We start from the raw sequence: 18,490 nt of genomic DNA, 5'->3' as shown, positions 1-18,490 counted from the left end.
CTGCTTCAAGTTCTACCTTGACCCTCTCCTTGGCCTTCTTGTTGCCCTCGGGCTTGCCGGTGTTTCTCCCACTCATGTCCTCTCGCTTCATCATCGATGGTGAGAAGTGCCTCCTTCTTGCACTTTGGCTCGTTGTCCCGCAACTTCCACTTAGGAAGATGTTGAAGGATGGAAAAGCAATGTTGAAATTGAAATTCCTTGTTCTTCGAGCCGGCCATGTCCTTGTACCGTTGTTGAGCATACTTGGGCTGCACAACAATAGTATGAGGAGATGTTTCCACATCATCAACACATAATATGGATAGCTTGTGATGTTTCCACATCATCAACACAAGGAAAACTTACATAGTCCTCCGGCACGCATCCACTAGGGGGGTAGTCGGCCACTTGATCCATGGCAGCACTCCAACGAGAACAAGCCGGCTTGATGATGTTCCATCGGCCTTCAAGGGAGCGGTAGGATCTGTCCGCCATGCTCTTCGTGCGAGGCTTCAGCTGGTGGTACAGATCCTCAATGCGCTGCCAATAGCGCTTGCCGGCTTGATGATGTTCCATCGGTCTTCAAGGGAGCGGTAGGATCTGTCCGCCATGCTCTTCGTGCGAGGCTTCAGCTGGTGGTACAGATCCTCAATGCGCTGCCAATAGAGCTTGCCGCCTTGGTCCACTCCGGTGCACGCATCCATCCCCACATTGCTCCAAGCACGGACCAAGATGGCGTCTTCGATCTCGCTGTATTTCGCCGTGCGTGGCTTCGGCGTCGACGAAGAACCGGCGGCAGCCGGATCAACCTCAACCACCTCCTCCTCGTCACCCTCATCCTCCTCCTCGTCATCAAGGTCTTCAACGTTGCACTCCCCATCAAATGCACCGATACCGGCGTCCAAATTCACCGCGGATTCGTTGAGCATGTCCAAGTAGGATGTTGTGGACTCAACATCGAACACCTTGTCTACGTCGATGGTGGGTGGCGGCGGCGCGGGCGGCGCATCGGCCGGAACGGACGGAGGAGGGGTCGTGACCTTGGAGGGCGGTGGAGGCGCGAGGCCGATGCGGTTGATTGCCTTTGTCCGCACCTTGGCCGGCGCGGCGCCCCTCGGCCCGGCCGCCTTGGTCTTCATCCGCCCGCCTTCTTGGCAGTCGGCGGCGCTTCGCCCGGTGAAGCGGCGGCCGCCGCAGGTGCTTCGAAGAATTGCTTCGGGATCCTCTTCCTCTTCGACGGGATGGTGGAGGAGATCATGGCCGAGACGACGTCGGCGGTCGGCAGACCTCCGACGGGGACATCAACCACCGCGCCCGAAGGAGGTGTACCGCCGGCGGTAGGCGGCTCTTGCGGACGGTCCATGGTGGCGGGATCCGGCCGGGAAGGGCGGGGCGTAGGAGATCGGGCAGCGGCGGCGGCGGTTGGCTTCAGCGAAACCCTTCGCGCGCAGTGGACTGGACGATACCGGTTTCGCCCACTATCCCCGCTCCCACCCCGCACAAGTAGGGGGCGACAACCCGCCCCGTACTCGAAAACAGCAAAAAACGATGCGAGGGCCGTTTTTACGGGACGTGCTAGACGGCCGGGTAGAGCCGAAACCCTCAAATCGGCGGTTATTATACGGGTTTGCCCCTTTTACGGTGTCTGTTAGACCTGCTCTTAGACGGTGCCTGGTAATGGTGTTCGGCCAAGTAAAACCATCTGCTATGGCTAGTTGAAATCAATAATCCGTCAAGAATCCTGCAATCTCTCAACCAAACCATCCATGCAAGTTTATTCTACGCGTAAGCTGCTTGGTAATTGAAGATTTGTGATAAAGATGTTGCATTCTGAATAATTAGCCGTGTATCTCGACACTGCAGGTTCTTGCAAGAAAGTGAGGCCTTGGTGCGACCCGGACGTTTGGAACCCGGCTACGCGCGAGGTCTAAATCAGGAGCATCAATGTCTGCTATTAGATTGACACTTAATATAGCATCTAATTAATACATTTGCTTTAACTTTCCTATACAAGTTGAATACGAGATGAAATACGGCAAGAGTTAAGGCAAATATCAGAGTAGTTAGTACTAGGGAACAAAATTTGTCAGAGTAGTACAATGTCCTTTCATTCTATATGCGAGTTGCTAAATTGATTCTCAGCTTTGTGAAGGAGAAACTGGAAGATCCAACTATCAGTCTGGATTAGTGAAAGGGATTACTTGCAAAACGGCAGCATAATTAGTGACATCATTTTTTGAGTCGGAAGCATTCGAGCATTCGATAGAAGTTGCTAATCTACAGAAAATGAAAAAACTAAAAAAATGTTGCTAATCTACGGATTAATGAATATCCGCTGCTTTTTCAAAATGGGATCCATTGATTTTCAGAGTACGTAAAACACTGCTAAGCTGCTGCTAGCTAATTAGATGCAAGCAGTAAGCCACAAATCCAAGTATGAGAACGTTACACGCAAAACAGTAAGCCACAATCCACAACTCTGCATTGTTTTCCATCAAATAATTCATAATTTTCAATTACGATTCATAGTGGCTTCACAATCGTTCATTGCACTACACTGATAATTCAGAACTATCCAGGAAAATAGATGCATTGTTTCCCATCAAATACTTCATACTTTTCAGTTACAATCCATAGTGGCTTCACAATCGTTCATTGCACTGCACTGGTATTTTAGAACTATCCATGAAAATAGATGAATTCAAGTCCACGAGATCAAACAGAAAGAATTTAAGAACGCAACAAGAAGGAACCACAACCCGAATCAATTTGAGATCTGCAGCCTGACCTAACAAAAAATCTCCAAATCCAACAAACTGCAGCAAAACTGCATTTTGTGGATCAAGCTAGATACAGAACGAGAGAGAAACTGAATCCCAAATCGATCTGCTTCCTCGGTGGTCTAGGAGCTTCCGCTCACCTTGACGGCTGCTGCGCCCCGCCGAAGGCCTCCGCCACCCGAGCTCGAGGTTGAGGTCACGCGTGCCGGTGAGCTTGAGGATGCGCGGCGCCTTCCTCCGGTGGCTCTCGTCGATGAGGCCGATGCGCGGCTGGGCACCATGAGGAACGCCGGCCAGGGGTACCCGCGGTCTGGGCGCTGGTAGGAATGGCGCGCCGTTAGCCGGGGGTTGATGCGGTGTAGGGAGGGCGGCGCCGGCCACCAGCAGCCGCAGGTGGAGGTTGGGGTAGGGAGGACGGTGCGAGCAGGGGAAGGAGGCGTGGGTGAATTGATTTTGAGCGCTTGGGACGACGGGTTAGCGCAGCTAGCTGCGCTCGCATTAATTGTTTACGCGTCGGTGGCCGATGAATACACATCATATACGTAGTGGAAATACATACCTTGTCAGCTACGTGGCGTACCCTGATTGACTAGTTTTCATCCTCGCCTAGTCCCAGGTTCCGTTCAGTATTTCCGGGCCTTGGTGTTTCTAGATGGTCAGGATGAAACAATAAGAAGTGTCCGACTTCATACACACCCGTGAAGATTGTCCATCCTTCACGTGTAGTTGTTCGTTTCAAGTATATCCTGCGTGCATACAATGATCCTTCATTCTCTAGAGTTATATGTAGTTTTTTCTTAGAGGATTTTAAGACCTTACTTACCTACTTAGAGGTAAGATGACAATTTAATCATAAACATTGAAGATAATATGCAAATTAGATGATAACCATCGATTGTTCAAGGTAAATTAAATTCAGCTTTATGAAGTAGCAAGTGCATCAAGAATCATAGAAAATATTTGTCAGAGTTAAGGGGTGAAAACAAATACTACATTGTAAATGGTATGAAAAGGAAATCTTGATGGAACCTATGTTGTTTGTAATGATAATGTTAGAAACAAAAATGAATCGATTGTTTTCTGCGATATGGAGAAATCTACTTACTCCCTCCAATCTCTTTTAATAAACTCGAATTTAGTACAACTTTCTGCTAAATTTAAGTCAATTAAAAAGAACTGCAGAGTATTTAATTTAGATCCGTCGCAACGCATGGGCACTTTTGCTAGTATATACCTAAACTGTCGCACCTGAACTAGTCAAGACGTAGATGTACAATACACCTGTGTGTGTGTGGGGGGGGAGGGGGTAGGAGTGGAGTTGGCAGCTGAGTATATAACAACCGGAGTTGTAAGCGGAAAGGCAAGAAAAGAAATAGAAGAAAAACAATCCCTGAAAACTTTCTCTCGTTTTCCCGTGTTCTTCCTTCTCTCTTCCAGATTGAAATTACTCTTGTATCCGTGTGTGCGCTCACGTCCCAGATCACCATCGGGGCAAGGGGTGTGACATAAACAGATTGCGTCGGATTGAATAAACCAAAATACACACGTGAAAGAAAACTAGAGGTTGCATCGAAGCCCTTTAAAGTAAGTATTAATTAATCTCTAGCTTTATATTTAATTTGCATCTTGGTGTTGCTCCAAGCATCCGATTAAGAGCTACTGCAGAAAGACCAAATCTACAGAAGATGCACTAACCTTGTAGGGCTCCTTTGATTTGAAGGATAGGAAAAACATAGGAATAGGAAAGGTATAGGATTGGAATGGCATGTCTACTTGAATCCTATAGGAAGATGAAGTTTGTTTGATTGTAGCAAAGAAATTTTCCATGAGGTATGAGCTAATGCTTTTTTCCTATAGGAATTACACTACAAGATTCCTATAGGAATTTTTCCTATAGGTTATGTTCCTATGAATCAAACAACATGTATAGGAAATTTTCCCATAGGAACCAAATCCTACACAATTTCTATGCAAATCCTTTGAATCAAAGGAGCCCGTAGATTTTAAAAAGCCTTAATAAGCCCGGAAAATCAAATCTGATCCCGGGTGCATATGCACCTGGTATTTATAAAACATATTTCCAACCCGTAAAAAATTTAGGAAAAAAATTTAGCATGTAGAGGGACATGTTCTATGTGTGCACGTAAATTTTCACCTAAAACCAACATTTTTTGTACCCTGTGTAAAAAAGGCAAATAATGTCTCAAAAATTAGACTATTTTAGCACCTAAGATTTGTCTTTTTTTCACAAGGCATGAAACATATCGGTTTTTGCTGAAACAACTTTGTAAGCATGTAACATGTCAAGGTATACACAAAGAATTTTTATTTGTATTTTTCTAACATTTTTAAATATATTTAATATGCGTTTCAAATAAAGGGTGCATATGCACCCGGGTGTAGAAACACCCTGTCCTAAGCCCGGAAAATCAAATCTGATCCCGGGTGCATATGCACCCGGTATTTATAAAACATATTTCCAACCCGTAAAAAATTTAGGAAAAAAATTTAGCATGTAGAGGGACATGTTCTACCGTCCATCCCAGCATGTTACATGCGAGAACCTAAGATGGTTCCCACTCAAAAGACAAAGCATGAAACAATACATGCCGAAATCTCTTGACGATGAACCAAACTGGTCTAAAGAGGAAGAAAAAGAAATACGTATACATTTTCCGAAATCAGTAGAGAAATGTCCTCCTGCCCTATGTGGCTATGTCAACCGCGGGCTTTTTTTTTTGTTTTTTGAGAAGTGACCGCGGGCTACTACTACGGACAAACCAGAACGGGAGAACGCCGCAGCCCGCAGGCGAGCTGTGGGCCGAGCCCGAACACTTTCTAGGCTGCCCGTACCAATTTAGACCGTGGCTGCTTCCCCGTGCGGGACTGAGCCGATGCGTAGTGGGCATTCCGGCCCGTGGCACTACTGTGTAACGCAACAAGCTACCGTGCCGTTCTAAAAAAAAACATTTCCCTGTGTTTCCATTTTTCTGGAAAGGCGAAAAATCTATCCCTGCTGAGATTTGAGGAGATTCGCGCGCTCTCACCCAGAACAGCACAAACAAGACGTCATCGTCGCCTTGTTCTTGCTCGGACGTTTCATCCCCACTTGCCCAAAGAGTCAAGAATGATGTTCTAATTTTTCCAAGGAAAAAGTAACCAACAGCGGGGCAGCAAGATCAGCATCACCATAAACTACATTGCACGCTTCTTCCAAATTCCCTTATAATGTTCAACAAAATGTCTAATTTCAATGCGATTGAATTCATCTGGGTACTACAGTACACTTGAATGTTTCACTCTTTTTCGCGTTATTATTCAAATTCCGCTGAGAACATAAAAGAAATCGATACCCTCGCTACTCGCTAGGAACCATCGCCCGTCGCAGTCGCCGCACACATTCTCTCGGCTCCGGGTTTCTCCGTAAGTTCTAGTAGTCGTCGTCGCCGCCGAAGTCGTCGTACCCACCGCCGGCAGCCAGGTCGGCCTCCACCTTCTCCGCCACGCCGTCCTCGATCTTGTCCTCGATGTAGCTCGCCCCGCCCGCCAGCGCCAGCCCGCCGAGCACCCCCGCCGCCGCGCCCACCGCCAGCCCGGCGCCCATCCCCATCCCCTTCTTCTTCTTCGTGGGGTCCTCCGTCACCGCCGCGCCCGAACCGTACCCGCTCGATCCGTACGCAGGGGCAGGAGCTCCGTACGCCGGAGCAGGAGCAGGAGCTCCGTAGGCAGGAGCGGCGCCGTAGGCAGCAGGGTACCCAGCAGGCTGCGGCGGGGCGCCGTAGGCGGCCGGGTACCCAGACGGCGGCGCGGCGTACGCCGGCTGGCCGTACCCGCCGGAGCCGTACCCACCCGAACCGTACCCAGCGGCGGAACCGTAGGTCGGCGCGGGGGCGGCGTATGGGTCGCGCGCACCTCCGGCAGCGGGCTGGCCGTAGGGCGGCGGGTAGGCGGGGTCGTAGTAGCGCGCGGCCTCGCGGACGGCGACGCGGACGTCGAGGCGACCCTGGGGCCGCCCCGAGGGCCGCTTGAGGCGGAGGGTGCGGGAGGCGCGGCCGCCGAGGCCGGCGTCGTCGAGGACGTCGCGGAGCGGGAGGCGCGCGGAGCCGACGAGCGGCTTGGTGCCCTCGGCGGCGTTGGCGTGGACGACGTCGAGGTAGAGGACGGCGTCCTCGAGGCGGGTGGAGGTGGGCGGGAGCGGGACGGCGATCTTCTCGTCCCACTCGGGGCTCTCGCCGTGGTCGAGGTCGACGCGGGTGGAGCACTTGGGGCCGTCGTCCACCCAGAGCACCGCGTACGGCTTGAGGTCGCCGTTGCGCCAGTTGACGTTCTTCAGGTCCCGCGCCGAGCTCACCGTCACCTCCACCTCGTACCTCGACCCCATCCTTGACCCTCGCCGCCGGCGGCCAAAACGAACGATGGAAGCTCGGTGGCTGGTGCTGAGTGCTGACGAACGAGCTGTTGTGCTCTGCTTTGAGTGATTTGGTGACTGACGCCTAGGGCCGCGTTTAAATAGGAGCGGGGCGCCTGTCCGATGACGCCGTTTCTGGTGGGGCCCACACGTCGGTGCCGTCGGGACGATAGAGGAGGTTGAACGGACGGACGAGGGTGCACGGTACCCAAACGTTCTTGGCCGCTTCCGTCTTCTTCCTCGCGGTGCAGCAACTTCGGTTTCTTCTCGTTTACTGCTTTCCATTTCCTCGTCATTTCTTAGCAGCTAAGCACCCTGCAGAATGCAGACGTTAAGGTGCTGATTTCGGCTTCCTTTGTTGCGAAGGAACGGTGAGCATGGTTAATGAGGTTACTAACAAAGGGAGGACGCGTCGTCACAAATGCTGTTTGGGCTTATATGCACTTATACAGGCATACAGCAATGAGCAATGGCATTCATTCACAATCTATCCAAACTTATTAACCACGCGAATTAATGCAGAAGATTGTAGTAGATACTACATGATTCCACCAACATATCCGTCCATGTCATGCTGAATGGTTCTGGAAGCGCCGGTGGCGAACGAGTAAGAATTAGAGCAAGTACAATAGAGTCCAGTCAGCTGACTATAAGACATTAAATAATATATTTTAGATGAGTTGGAGGAGAGAGAAGAGAGAGAGAGAAGGGAGGTGAGACTACTTATCGATAGCAGATACTTCTGACGCGTCTTCTAGAGCGCTCATGAGAGTGAAAAGTGGCTATATATTAGTAAAGTACTACATTCTTATAGCCAACTATTGTACATGTTAGCTATATGATGACTACAAATGATATGACATCTTGTTATAGCCAACAGTTGGCTATACTATTGGAATTGCTCTTAGGCGTGCCAATTGCGACTGCAAAGTGCGCCCTGACGCGCGCGCAGACGGTGACCAATTATCTCTCGGTCAAAGAAAACAATGACCGATGGAACCGAACCATGACAGCGAAGTTCGTAGCACTTGGCCAGTGGGCCGGAAACCGTGGAGGCATATCCTCACTCCGTCCCATGATGCCGGTGTTCCAAAAGGAGGCAGCAGACCAATGCAACGCGGTCTGGACGCGGAACCGCGTCTGCACGCCACCAAAGACGCTGAAAAGGGCACAGCTTCCCGTATCAGTCTAGACCCATACCTCTAACCGAAGTGAATAGACCTAGAATTGCACATCTTCCACCGAGAAACAAAGTGCAAGAATATCTACCTATCACACTCATACCACACGATAAACTGCATCTAAATTTCATCCTAAGAATCAATACAATATCATAACCAAACATTGTTCAGCTCACAGATTTGCAAAATGCATCAATCAGTCCAACAACTGGCAGAAAAAAACATGCGAGGGAGTCTTGAGCCCCTGCAGCTCCTGATACTTGTACTACGATATGCCAGAATATGCTCGCCAGAACCAGATGCTTTGGGCAGTTCTAGCATGTCGGTGAAGAAAATAAAAGGCGGAATAGAAACTTAACGCCACCCTTACCAGCAGCAAGCAAATGCGAGCAGTCTGACGTCCACTAATGTGGAACCTTTGAAATATAACCATAAACAATAGAAGCATGGCAAGGATTGCTTTGGGTTACTCCGCATCTAAAAGATATCAATGCGGTGCTCATCGAGCACTTCAGGAAAGCTTGGTTCAATCCCACATGAAAACAGGCATGATACTAGAATCCAGATGTATTGCCACACTCTAGTGGCCTGTTTCTTTTTTTTATTCATTCATGCTGAGAAAAGTATATTCAGTTAAGTACACTTGCGCTACCCTGGATATGGTAAAGGGTACAACCGTCTGACATTCATATAGATTTTTCGCACATGAAACTAAGCTGCCAAACTCTTCGAAGCAATCTCGTAGACGTTTTCAGAGAGTCCATTGGCTGAGATAATCATCTCCAGCTGGGCCTGTATAAGAAAGGAGCGTGTTAGACTTAGCCCGCACCTGTATAATACCTATTCAGCAGAATAAGCAAACCGTTTTCCAAATATGGAGTTACGGGTTTTTGGAGATACCTTGGCAAGAGCTTGTCTGGTCTCATCATATCGCCTCCACCGAGAGAACGCTGATACCATGCGGGATGCAACCTTCATTGTCCAGAAAATATAATCAAAACCAGACTAAAACACTAAATTGGATGTGGGATGTTCATTTATTTTATTAAGATATACGAAACAAACCTGAGGATTTATTTTGTCGAGCTGTAAGACGACTTCACCCAAGAACTTGTAACCAGAACCATCTTTCGCATGGAAACTCACAGGTGACCCGCAAAATCCTCCAATTAAAGAGTATACCTGAACCACGAGCAAATCTTCAAGTAAGATCCTCAAATGCTACCACAAGTTTGAAGGCCATACAAGTTCAACTAGAAGGACCATGTACCTTGTTGGGATTCCGCATGTCAAAAGCAGGGTGAGACAGCAACTTTTGAACATTGGCTACATTTCCAGGAATGTCTGAGGTAGCTTGCAGAGCAAACCACTTGCTTACAACCTATTGGAACATGGACAGGTATAAGCTCACGTGTAGTAAAATTGATCTCTACTTAGGTGGCACATTAATATTGTTCTGCGAAAATTAATAATTCTACAAGCAGCAACAAACTTACCAAATAGTCATGCTGCCACTTGTTATAGAAGTCCAGAAGGGCATCATCCCGAACTTGACCTGGGTTTTGAGATAGTGCTGCTAAGGCAGCAAACTGATCGGTCATGTTAGTAGCAGAGTTGTATTCATTCAGTGCAAGTTCAGTGACATCTGGCTCGTTCAGGGATACAAGATAAGCTGCAAAAATCACCCGAGAATATATTAAGATACATTACCTGAAACATAATTCACATGTCAGAGCACAATTTTGAAACATCAAAACATACCGAGACATGTATTTTTCAATGCACGGCGAGCCACATTATCATGGTTAAATGTGTAAGCTTCAGAACTTCTGTTGCTTGATACCTAAGATGAACAAAAAACAGTTAAGTGTCACAGCATACTGGTAAGACAAGACAAAAGCCAGCCCAACAATACTTATTTTGGGGCATTGTACAAAACCTGTTCGGCCAGTGTTTGTTATCAAAATGCCCAAATAAGTACCCCCAATAGTGGTTAAAATAGAGCACTGCCACAATTTTCAGAACAACTGTAGTGGTTGCCTGATGTCACTTACAGCTGCAAGAAGATCATCTTTGAGTTGACTGGCGAGTTCCTTCTTAATAAAAGTGCGAACAGCATGAACTGCATCCGGATCTGCAACTGGCATCATGTCCATAATCTCCCCTTGACCAGGCAGAGTTATTGCTTTTGCAATAAATTCCTGTAGCAGCCCAAATTATCCCTTTTAAATTGAATTTTGCTGTCATAAATCACAACTGAATCAGACGAAGAATTACTTTATCCAAGACTGTGCTGCGCAGGATTGCTCGAAGTCCATCAACAAATTTTGGATTAAGAGCCAGTGTTTTCTGTTGCTGGAAGTCAGCAACAAGACTGAGCATCAATTTGCGTGCTAATACTTGACCTGCTTCCCATCTAAGGAATAAAATAATAGTTATATTCAACTCTACACTAAAAGGCACATATTTTTAACGGGCAAATGAGGATAAACCTGTTAAATTCATCTGAATCATTGGCAAGTAAGAAATATAAGTCACTCTCAGTCAGATCAGAATCAAGACGGATGGGAGCACTGTAGCCCCTCAACAAGGAAGGAACTGGTCTCTCAGATACATTGTTAAATATAAACTCTTCCTCCTTCTGAAAGATCAAAACATGTCTCATTCAGCAACTGAAGAAGATCAGACAAGAATGTGAAGAAGTAGTTGACTATCTACTGCAAATACGAAATCAAAGGCTGATAAGCTGAACAATAGTAAATTACTTTGTTAGAGTTCAAAGCTGAGTTCCTATAACTATTGAAGTCCAGAAAAATGAGCTTTCAATGTAAAGCCCTTAGAAGAAAATGCTAGACTGTGCCACAAGGTAATGTAGCACAGACTATCAACGAAGAAGGCAGAGCAGCAGAGCTAAATTGGACATCATATAGATGGTAGTTAAATGCACACCTTCTAGATGGTACAGTTAAATGCACAAACAAGCTTATAGCCCTGCCACTGGTATTCAAGATGATCTTTTGCAGGAAGACAATAATGATGATGTTACCTTATTAAATTGGAGAACTGTGGTGAAAATCGGCTGACCATCATTAGAGAGTGTTTGGAGCATTCCATCACTGTAAATGGTAGTCAGGGGCATATCTTTTCCAGTAGAATCAACAAGTCCAACGGCAACAGGTATGAACATTGGCTCCTTCAACGGTTGGCCAGGAGTAGGTGGTACTTCTTGACTAAGAGATTAAAAAAAAGGTGGATGAACTTAGTACCCCTTTCAGAAATTAGCAACAAAAAGGCAACTACCAGTATGCACAAAATTGCTATAAAATGGAAGAATAATATCAGCCCAGAATATTTATTAGGCTTTGTAAATGTAAATCAAAACTGGAGAATGCAGAAGCTTACCTAAATTTTAAAGAAAATGTCTTGGAGCTTTCATTGTATGATGAAGATACCTTAACAGTAGGTGTACCTGCTTGAGAGTACCTATTGGATGGTTCCTTCAAAATCAGATTGTGCTTTCAACAGGTAAAATAATTGAATGGTAGACGTCTATTACCATTGTAAAAAGTTTGGGAGTTGTGTATTATTAGCATCACACATCGCTGCGTAGAAGTCTTCACAAGTCACAGCTTGCCCATCATGCCTCTGAAAGTATAGATCCATGCCCTACAGTAGATGTAAATAAACCAAATGAATATATAACCATATTTGACAGTTAAAGAAAAGAGAAATATCAATACATGCAATGTGTAGCAGATTCACTAATTAAGCATCCCAATGCAATATCACATTTAAGAAACTGTTTTGTAACAAAATAAGACATTATGAAAACACAGCTTCCACATGTGACCTTTACCTTTCGAAACCCTGTAGCTCCAAACATTGTCTTGTACATCCTGACAACTTCGGCACCCTACAACAAGTGCAGATCCATAGGTTTCAGCCTACAGTTATTCTCTTTAAGGCACAGGAAATGACAAATAAAAAAAGACGAACCTTTTCATAAACCTGTAAGGAGATACCATAACCATTGGATGAAGAGGCAAAAAGCAGCAAAAGAAAACGTCAGAAATAGAATTGCAAAGTTTAGCTAATACAAAACATAACAAGGAAAACACATACCGTTACTGCCCAGGTCGCCCACATCCAAAGTCACCAAATTAAGAAGATCAGTCAGAAAAGATTTCAGGGGATTGGAAGTATTTAGTTAACATTGTGGTACCCCTCATTATGTGCATAATAATTCATAGGCAAAGCAACTCACCGGTATAGAAGTTGTCCATCTGCCAATCAAATACAAAGAATTATTATACACAAGATATTTACTGTACTTGTGCATTAAATGATAATTAAAATCAAACAGCTGAGACCTAAAGTATGATCACCTTGATATACGAATGGGGGCGAATAGGATGTGCCATAGGCCCAGCATCCTGGATATCAAGGGAAAATAATGATTAAAAACAAAAGAAACCATGTGGCTGCCAGTTCATTGCAGCATCTGCATCAGACTAAATAGAACGGAGTATGCAGCATCTACATCAGACTAAATAGAACGGAGTATGCAGCATCTGCATCAGACTAAATAGAATGGAGTGACACAGATTGCAATGTAGAGAACCTGGGGGAATTGATAGGATCTAAGTTTAGAGACATCAGCTATGCGCTTCACTGTGCGACAGCCAAGATCTGATGAGAATTCCTGCACAAACAACTTAATTAGTCAAGAAAAAATGAAACCAAATCTAAAGAAGATAATATATGGTCTACTGCATGAGTACCTGATCCCTGAAGACAGTTAATCCTTCTTTCAGTGTTAGCTGGAACCAATCACGACATGTCACTCTGCAAATAGATAGGCACACAAGGATTATTCACATTCTAGACTACTCATGCATGTGATGTCATCAGGAAAAACATTAGATGTATGGAGATACTTTCTGTTGAGAGGTTTCAAACTTTTTCAAGCACCATGAAGTCACTTAAACTAAAGAGAAAGAGATGAAAACCCTACTAAAGATGCAATCAGCAACAGAGCAACCCGATGATGTTGTTTTGAGATGACAAAATAATAAAAGATAAATCCATAAGCTGCTCGTGTTGAGATGTTACCTATTGCCAGTCCAGTTGTGGAAGTACTGCAAAAATAATCAGAGTCAATATCAAATGCACAACTAAATTCAGTATATCATAAATGCGTCATCATATAAATACAATGAAAAACTGAGAACTTCTACGGCATATACCTCATGTCCAATGACACCCAAAATTGCAGCATAATCACCATCAGTCGCAGCTTCTGGAGATGCTAGCACAAGTCTAGATTGGAATACCTATTAATTGATAAGCAGAGCATCAGCAAATTATTGATGCAGGAATACTTCCTAAACAGAGGCAAATTCTTACATTCAAACTCTTGTTCTCCATTGCTCCCCTGCAAATAATACAGTTATTTAATCAGTAAGAGGCAATGCCAATAGAAAGAACTGCAATACCAACTTTTTGGCAGAGTACTAATGCAAATAAGGAAACAAACTTACATATTGAAATCAGGAACAACAACAATGTTAAACAAATCAAGATCATATTCAAGACCAAACACCTGGCACAATCCAAAGGATGAATTGGATTAATAATTATGTCAATGGTTCTGATAAAGACTTGTAGAAAAAAACATAAGTAAATGAGTCTCAACCAACCTCCTCATCCCATTTCATAGCTTCTTTAAGAGAATACATAGCATGCGACGTTTTCGGCAAATCTTGACCAGGGGTCCAAATTCGAAGTGTAACTTTGCGGCCAGAACATGTAACAAATGAGTCCTCCCGGCACTCCAACTGACCAGCAACTAAGGCAAACAGGTAGCATGGTTTCTTGAACGGATCCTCCCACAATGCATAGTGTTTTCCACCCTGTAGTTAAGGAAAAAAATGCATATGGTTGAACATGACATTCCGTGATACATCACCAGCTCTAATGATTGCATTGGAAGGCAGTGTACCTCGAGATCACCCTGCTTGATAAGATTGCCGTTAGACAACAACACCGGATAGAGGGTTTTATCACCTTCAATACGACAAGTATACTTTGCCATCACGTCTGGGCGATCCTGTGATAGCATTCAACAAGTGCATATGTAAGTCATGTCTCATCACCAAACAATAGGTAAAACGTAATCTTTGATAGACAAGTAAGGTGGATTTGTTTGATGCAGCATACTAGGTACCAATATATGATATCCTACAACAGAGAATCATCGTCATGGACTCATGGTTATATATATGGGTCATAATTTCCAAAAATGCAACCTACCTGAAAGTAGGTAATTTTCCGGAACCCTTCAGCTTCACATTGGGTGCAAAAATTACCAGTCGATCTGTACAGCCCCTGTAAACTTACAGCAAATCAGAACAGAGCACGGGACATTTTAATTCAAAGATCTAGTACAGTTTGTGCCCCTCTTGAGTAGTGCGTACCTCCAAAGAAGTGTTGAGCTGAGGATAGATCTCCGTAACAATTTCCAAAGTGAATACACCAGCAGGAGGTGTCAAAATTGTCAGATGGCGTGGATCAACTGTATACTCATCACTCTAGTGTTCAGTAGAGATATGCAAGTCCGAATATTAGTATACTTGCATAGCACCCAAAAGATTTTTTCAATGGAAAAAAATGCTTATGAACGACAGCTGCCGTACAATAATTAGGCACACAGAGTGGCACAAAATAACAGATAGCTATCACTGTACTTATGGGATCTAGTGTGATGAAATACTTAGCCTGAAGCATGCAGTAAGAATGTCAAACACCACTTCTTATACGCTTGACCACTAGTATTAGTATATAGCAACTAAAATATGCGCTTCCTTTTCTGTCTGTCATGTACATGCATGTACTTTATCCAACTTCTAATATTCCAAATAAGAACTTCGGGAGTATTGTGTGTAACCTATTATTAGCTTTAACCCTGTTCTTTCATTCTAGAATTACCTTGTGTTATTCCCATTGTATTTCTCAAAATCATGAACATATGAGTACCATGTGAGTGCATGCACACACAAAAGTAGGTGCTATATGAAAGAAGTAGATCACACGAAGTATCACCTTCAGCTCTGTGCCATTGACTTTGACTGATAACAGCTTTAGATCACGTCCGTGAAGAGCTAGTGGAGATGTATTGCCTACTATAAAAACAAATATTACAACAGTATGTGAATAAATCCAGATCCTAATGTTGAACATTTCAAACTCGGAAAATTAATTGACAGGCAAACAAATATACAGGAGGCCTGAAGACATCTAACTAGAAACCAAATTGTACTATTGAAAGTTTCAAAGTCAAGTATAGATGATAAATCTTCACCTTCATTGCCCGGAGATACACCTATTTTTGATGTAACTATGGTCTTTTCATCACCAAGTTGAAATTCCAAATCCACCTGCAGAATTTTGTATATGGTAAAAAATATAAAAATATTGTACAATTAGCAAATAGCAAAGACACATTGCCAATTTACAAGGAACTATATCTCAGACTTGTATTTTTGTTGATCATACAGCAGCCAGCACATGAGCACTGTTGTTTCTACTGTGGATTCTTAAACAAGGATGTACATGCTAGCATGTCTCCTTTGACCTTTCTATTAAAATACGAGAATCGCTAATCACATGTCCACAACCAGCCATATGCCACAGCAGTTAGAAATTTTCCAGAAATGGAAGTGCATATACTGATTCTAAAATTGAAAAGGGAAAGACGAGTTACCGTATCAAACAAGTAATCGGGTTTTTTGTAATCTTTCAAGAATATCTCCTTTGGAAGATCCATCTCTGGTTCTTCAGTAGCAGCAGGAGGCGGCTCTGTTGCAACCGAACAAGATGTCCTCTTGCTGACAAACTTTGAGCTCTGAAATACGGAAGAAAATAATAAGGGGAATGCAGCACGGAAGAGCCAAATAAGTACATTGCATGCCACGAGCAAAAATATGCTATTTTAACGCACTTGTTATAAATGCAGATTAGTTCACTTGAGGATTTGATTTTAGTTACACAATGCAAGAAGTTATTACCAACCCAGTTAAATCAACTTTGAGGAGACAAATATGTACTTTTCTTAACAAAGATTAGTAACGTATGGAAGAAGATACTAACATGTAACGACAAAGAAGGTTTCGGTATTGTTCTTGTCCAATGCGAACCCTGCGATAACAGAAACAGAAATCTATAAGCGACAAAACGTAACGACATGCAACAGAGCTAAAATTAAAAGGGGGTAGCGCCTCGCAATAAATATATACGATTATCACACAGCAACAAGATTACAAGAAGGACCCCACCTCCTTCGCTAGATTAGCGCGGCAGCTAGAGTAATTATTCCCTGCAGAACTCCTCTTTGATGAGGGTGGTGGCAATCTTTGATACTGAGAGAGAAAAAAAAAAGAGTGGATAGATAGTCAAGAGAAGCCCAGTAGTTCACTAACTGCAAAATGCTAGATAACGACCCCACACACACAAATGCCAGCCATGCCAATCTAGTGCAAGTCTATGTCAGATGCATCCACATATAAACCTGAATATTACTAGAAATAGAGTAGTGCATGAATGAAGAAACCCAACCAATTCAAGAAAACCAGCAATCTGCTAACTTCTACACTGAAAAATAGCTTACTACCCCATAGCAATTCCATCATATAGGTGACTTCATCTAACCACTATATGATGCAAAGTAGCTAGAATCTGCAGGAGGGGGAGGAGGAGGAGGAGAACATTGGATGGAAAGGAAGGAGTAGTTGAGTGAGGGAGAGCGGAATCACATGGAGGGGGGAGAGCATGCCCAGAAACCCAGCCTTAACCAAACCGCAGCCCTGGCACGCCGCGGCGGGGCTAATGAGACGACGAGCCATCCCGAATCACAACGCAATCGAGTTCGGCCTTAACCCTATTATAGGAAACCCTATCATCACATCAACAGATAAAAGACGGATCTAGACGGCGTGCCGGGCGGGCGGGCGCGCGCCCGGAATTTTTGGAAGTTAGTTCGAGATTTAGAGTGGTCGTCGGAAGCTCGTACCTAGGAAACCGGTGTCGAAGATCGGCAGCGGCGGAGAGATGGCAAGGGGGCGGGAACGGCGATGGCGACGACCGTGGCGCGGCGCGGGAGGCGTCGGCGGCGACGCTCAGCTGCGGCACAGGGTCGATTAGGATCAGACGCCACGGGTGGAGAGATAGGTTGATGGAAGCTGCGCGTCGATGGGATCGGCGGGAGGGTGGAGAAGCGATCCGTACCTCGCGATCGGGCGGCGGGCGGCGGCCGGCGGGGTGCTGTTCGTCGGAGCCGGAGCCGGAGACGGAGTGAGCAAGTAACCGAGGGATATGGGTGGTGGGGATAAGTAGAGGACAGAGGAGCGCATTGAGCAGTTCGAGGGGTAAGCCCCGATGACATGTGGGGACAGAAGATAAACTTTGGGCCAATGGAGCACTATATCTTTCTAACAATGTGATGAACTTTGGGCCCATCTGGCTGCGAGTTTCCTCCCTGAAACTCTTTTCGAGCAAGTTTGTGGTCCCCAAAAATATCTCTCCTTGTTTTTTTTTGTTGTCTTGGAGTTTCCAACCACAAATAAAATCAGGAAAAAGATTACTAGGAAACGTGTGAGTACAATTTTCCCTCCACATCAGATGTTATCCAAAAGTTGATATTGACTTGTCTCCAATGCCAAAATCTGATCAGTGATTTCCTTATTGAAAAAACATTGAACAATATAAAACATCCCAGTAAAAATGAAAATTACAACGAAATCTTTGAGATGCCAGTCGTCTTCAACCTCCAGACTGACGTTGTTTGTTGTTGGCAGGAAGTCGCTAAACGGGTTAAGGAGACCACATTCGACCCGGAGACGAAGAAGAAGGAATAATAGTCGATGAAGCTCCTTGACGATCCAAAGATCTCCACAACCATAAGAAATCATCGAGAACCACACCACTCACACAAGCTTCTCGACGTCGCTGCCGAGATGGGGTTGAAGCTGGGAAGACTTTAATGGAGAAGAAGCCGCCGCCACCCCCTGAGCTTCGCCCCACCAAACTTTAACCCTAAAACCAGGAGAACGGAGCCCTCCCGCCGACGAGACCGATCTCCACACCGT

The 18,490-nt window shown here is 45.0% G+C and overlaps 2 protein-coding genes across 3 annotated transcripts; both read right to left on the bottom strand.

Moving 5' to 3' along the window:
• Window positions 1-5,993: 5,993 nt before the first annotated feature.
• On the bottom strand, window positions 5,994-7,218 carry LOC124681821 (protein SRC2 homolog). The gene has a single exon (XM_047216628.1). It carries the CDS (start codon window positions 7,138-7,140, stop codon window positions 6,190-6,192), a length of 951 nt encoding a protein of 316 aa, XP_047072584.1. The 5' UTR covers window positions 7,141-7,218; the 3' UTR covers window positions 5,994-6,189.
• A 1,692-nt stretch (window positions 7,219-8,910) lies between these two features.
• On the bottom strand, window positions 8,911-17,291 carry LOC124668385 (puromycin-sensitive aminopeptidase). 2 transcript variants are annotated; one of them, XM_047205564.1, is made up of 33 exons: window positions 17,159-17,291; window positions 16,682-16,765; window positions 16,497-16,544; window positions 16,111-16,251; window positions 15,709-15,784; window positions 15,450-15,529; window positions 14,825-14,938; window positions 14,661-14,735; window positions 14,350-14,457; window positions 14,048-14,260; window positions 13,889-13,950; window positions 13,755-13,782; window positions 13,595-13,681; window positions 13,461-13,486; window positions 13,130-13,193; window positions 12,970-13,050; window positions 12,734-12,781; window positions 12,613-12,631; window positions 12,471-12,475; window positions 12,345-12,356; window positions 12,205-12,261; window positions 11,905-12,014; window positions 11,751-11,831; window positions 11,395-11,578; window positions 10,841-10,989; window positions 10,626-10,764; window positions 10,403-10,549; window positions 10,110-10,191; window positions 9,845-10,020; window positions 9,619-9,729; window positions 9,414-9,530; window positions 9,249-9,320; window positions 8,911-9,140 (listed from the first exon to the last, which is right to left on the bottom strand). In XM_047205564.1, exons 1-33 carry the CDS (start codon window positions 17,246-17,248, stop codon window positions 9,060-9,062), a joined length of 2,967 nt encoding a protein of 988 aa, XP_047061520.1. In that variant the 5' UTR covers window positions 17,249-17,291; the 3' UTR covers window positions 8,911-9,059. The 2 variants fall into 2 exon arrangements, with proteins under 2 accessions (XP_047061520.1, XP_047061575.1); XM_047205619.1 differs by having other exon boundaries at window positions 15,450-15,526.
• Window positions 17,292-18,490: the final 1,199 nt, after the last annotated feature.

This window comes from Lolium rigidum, chromosome 1, assembly GCF_022539505.1.
Source record: "Lolium rigidum isolate FL_2022 chromosome 1, APGP_CSIRO_Lrig_0.1, whole genome shotgun sequence".
Classification (NCBI taxonomy): Eukaryota; Viridiplantae; Streptophyta; class Magnoliopsida; order Poales; family Poaceae; genus Lolium; species Lolium rigidum.
Note: the sequence above shows the minus strand (reverse complement) of the source record. Positions and strands in the feature narration are given on the sequence as shown.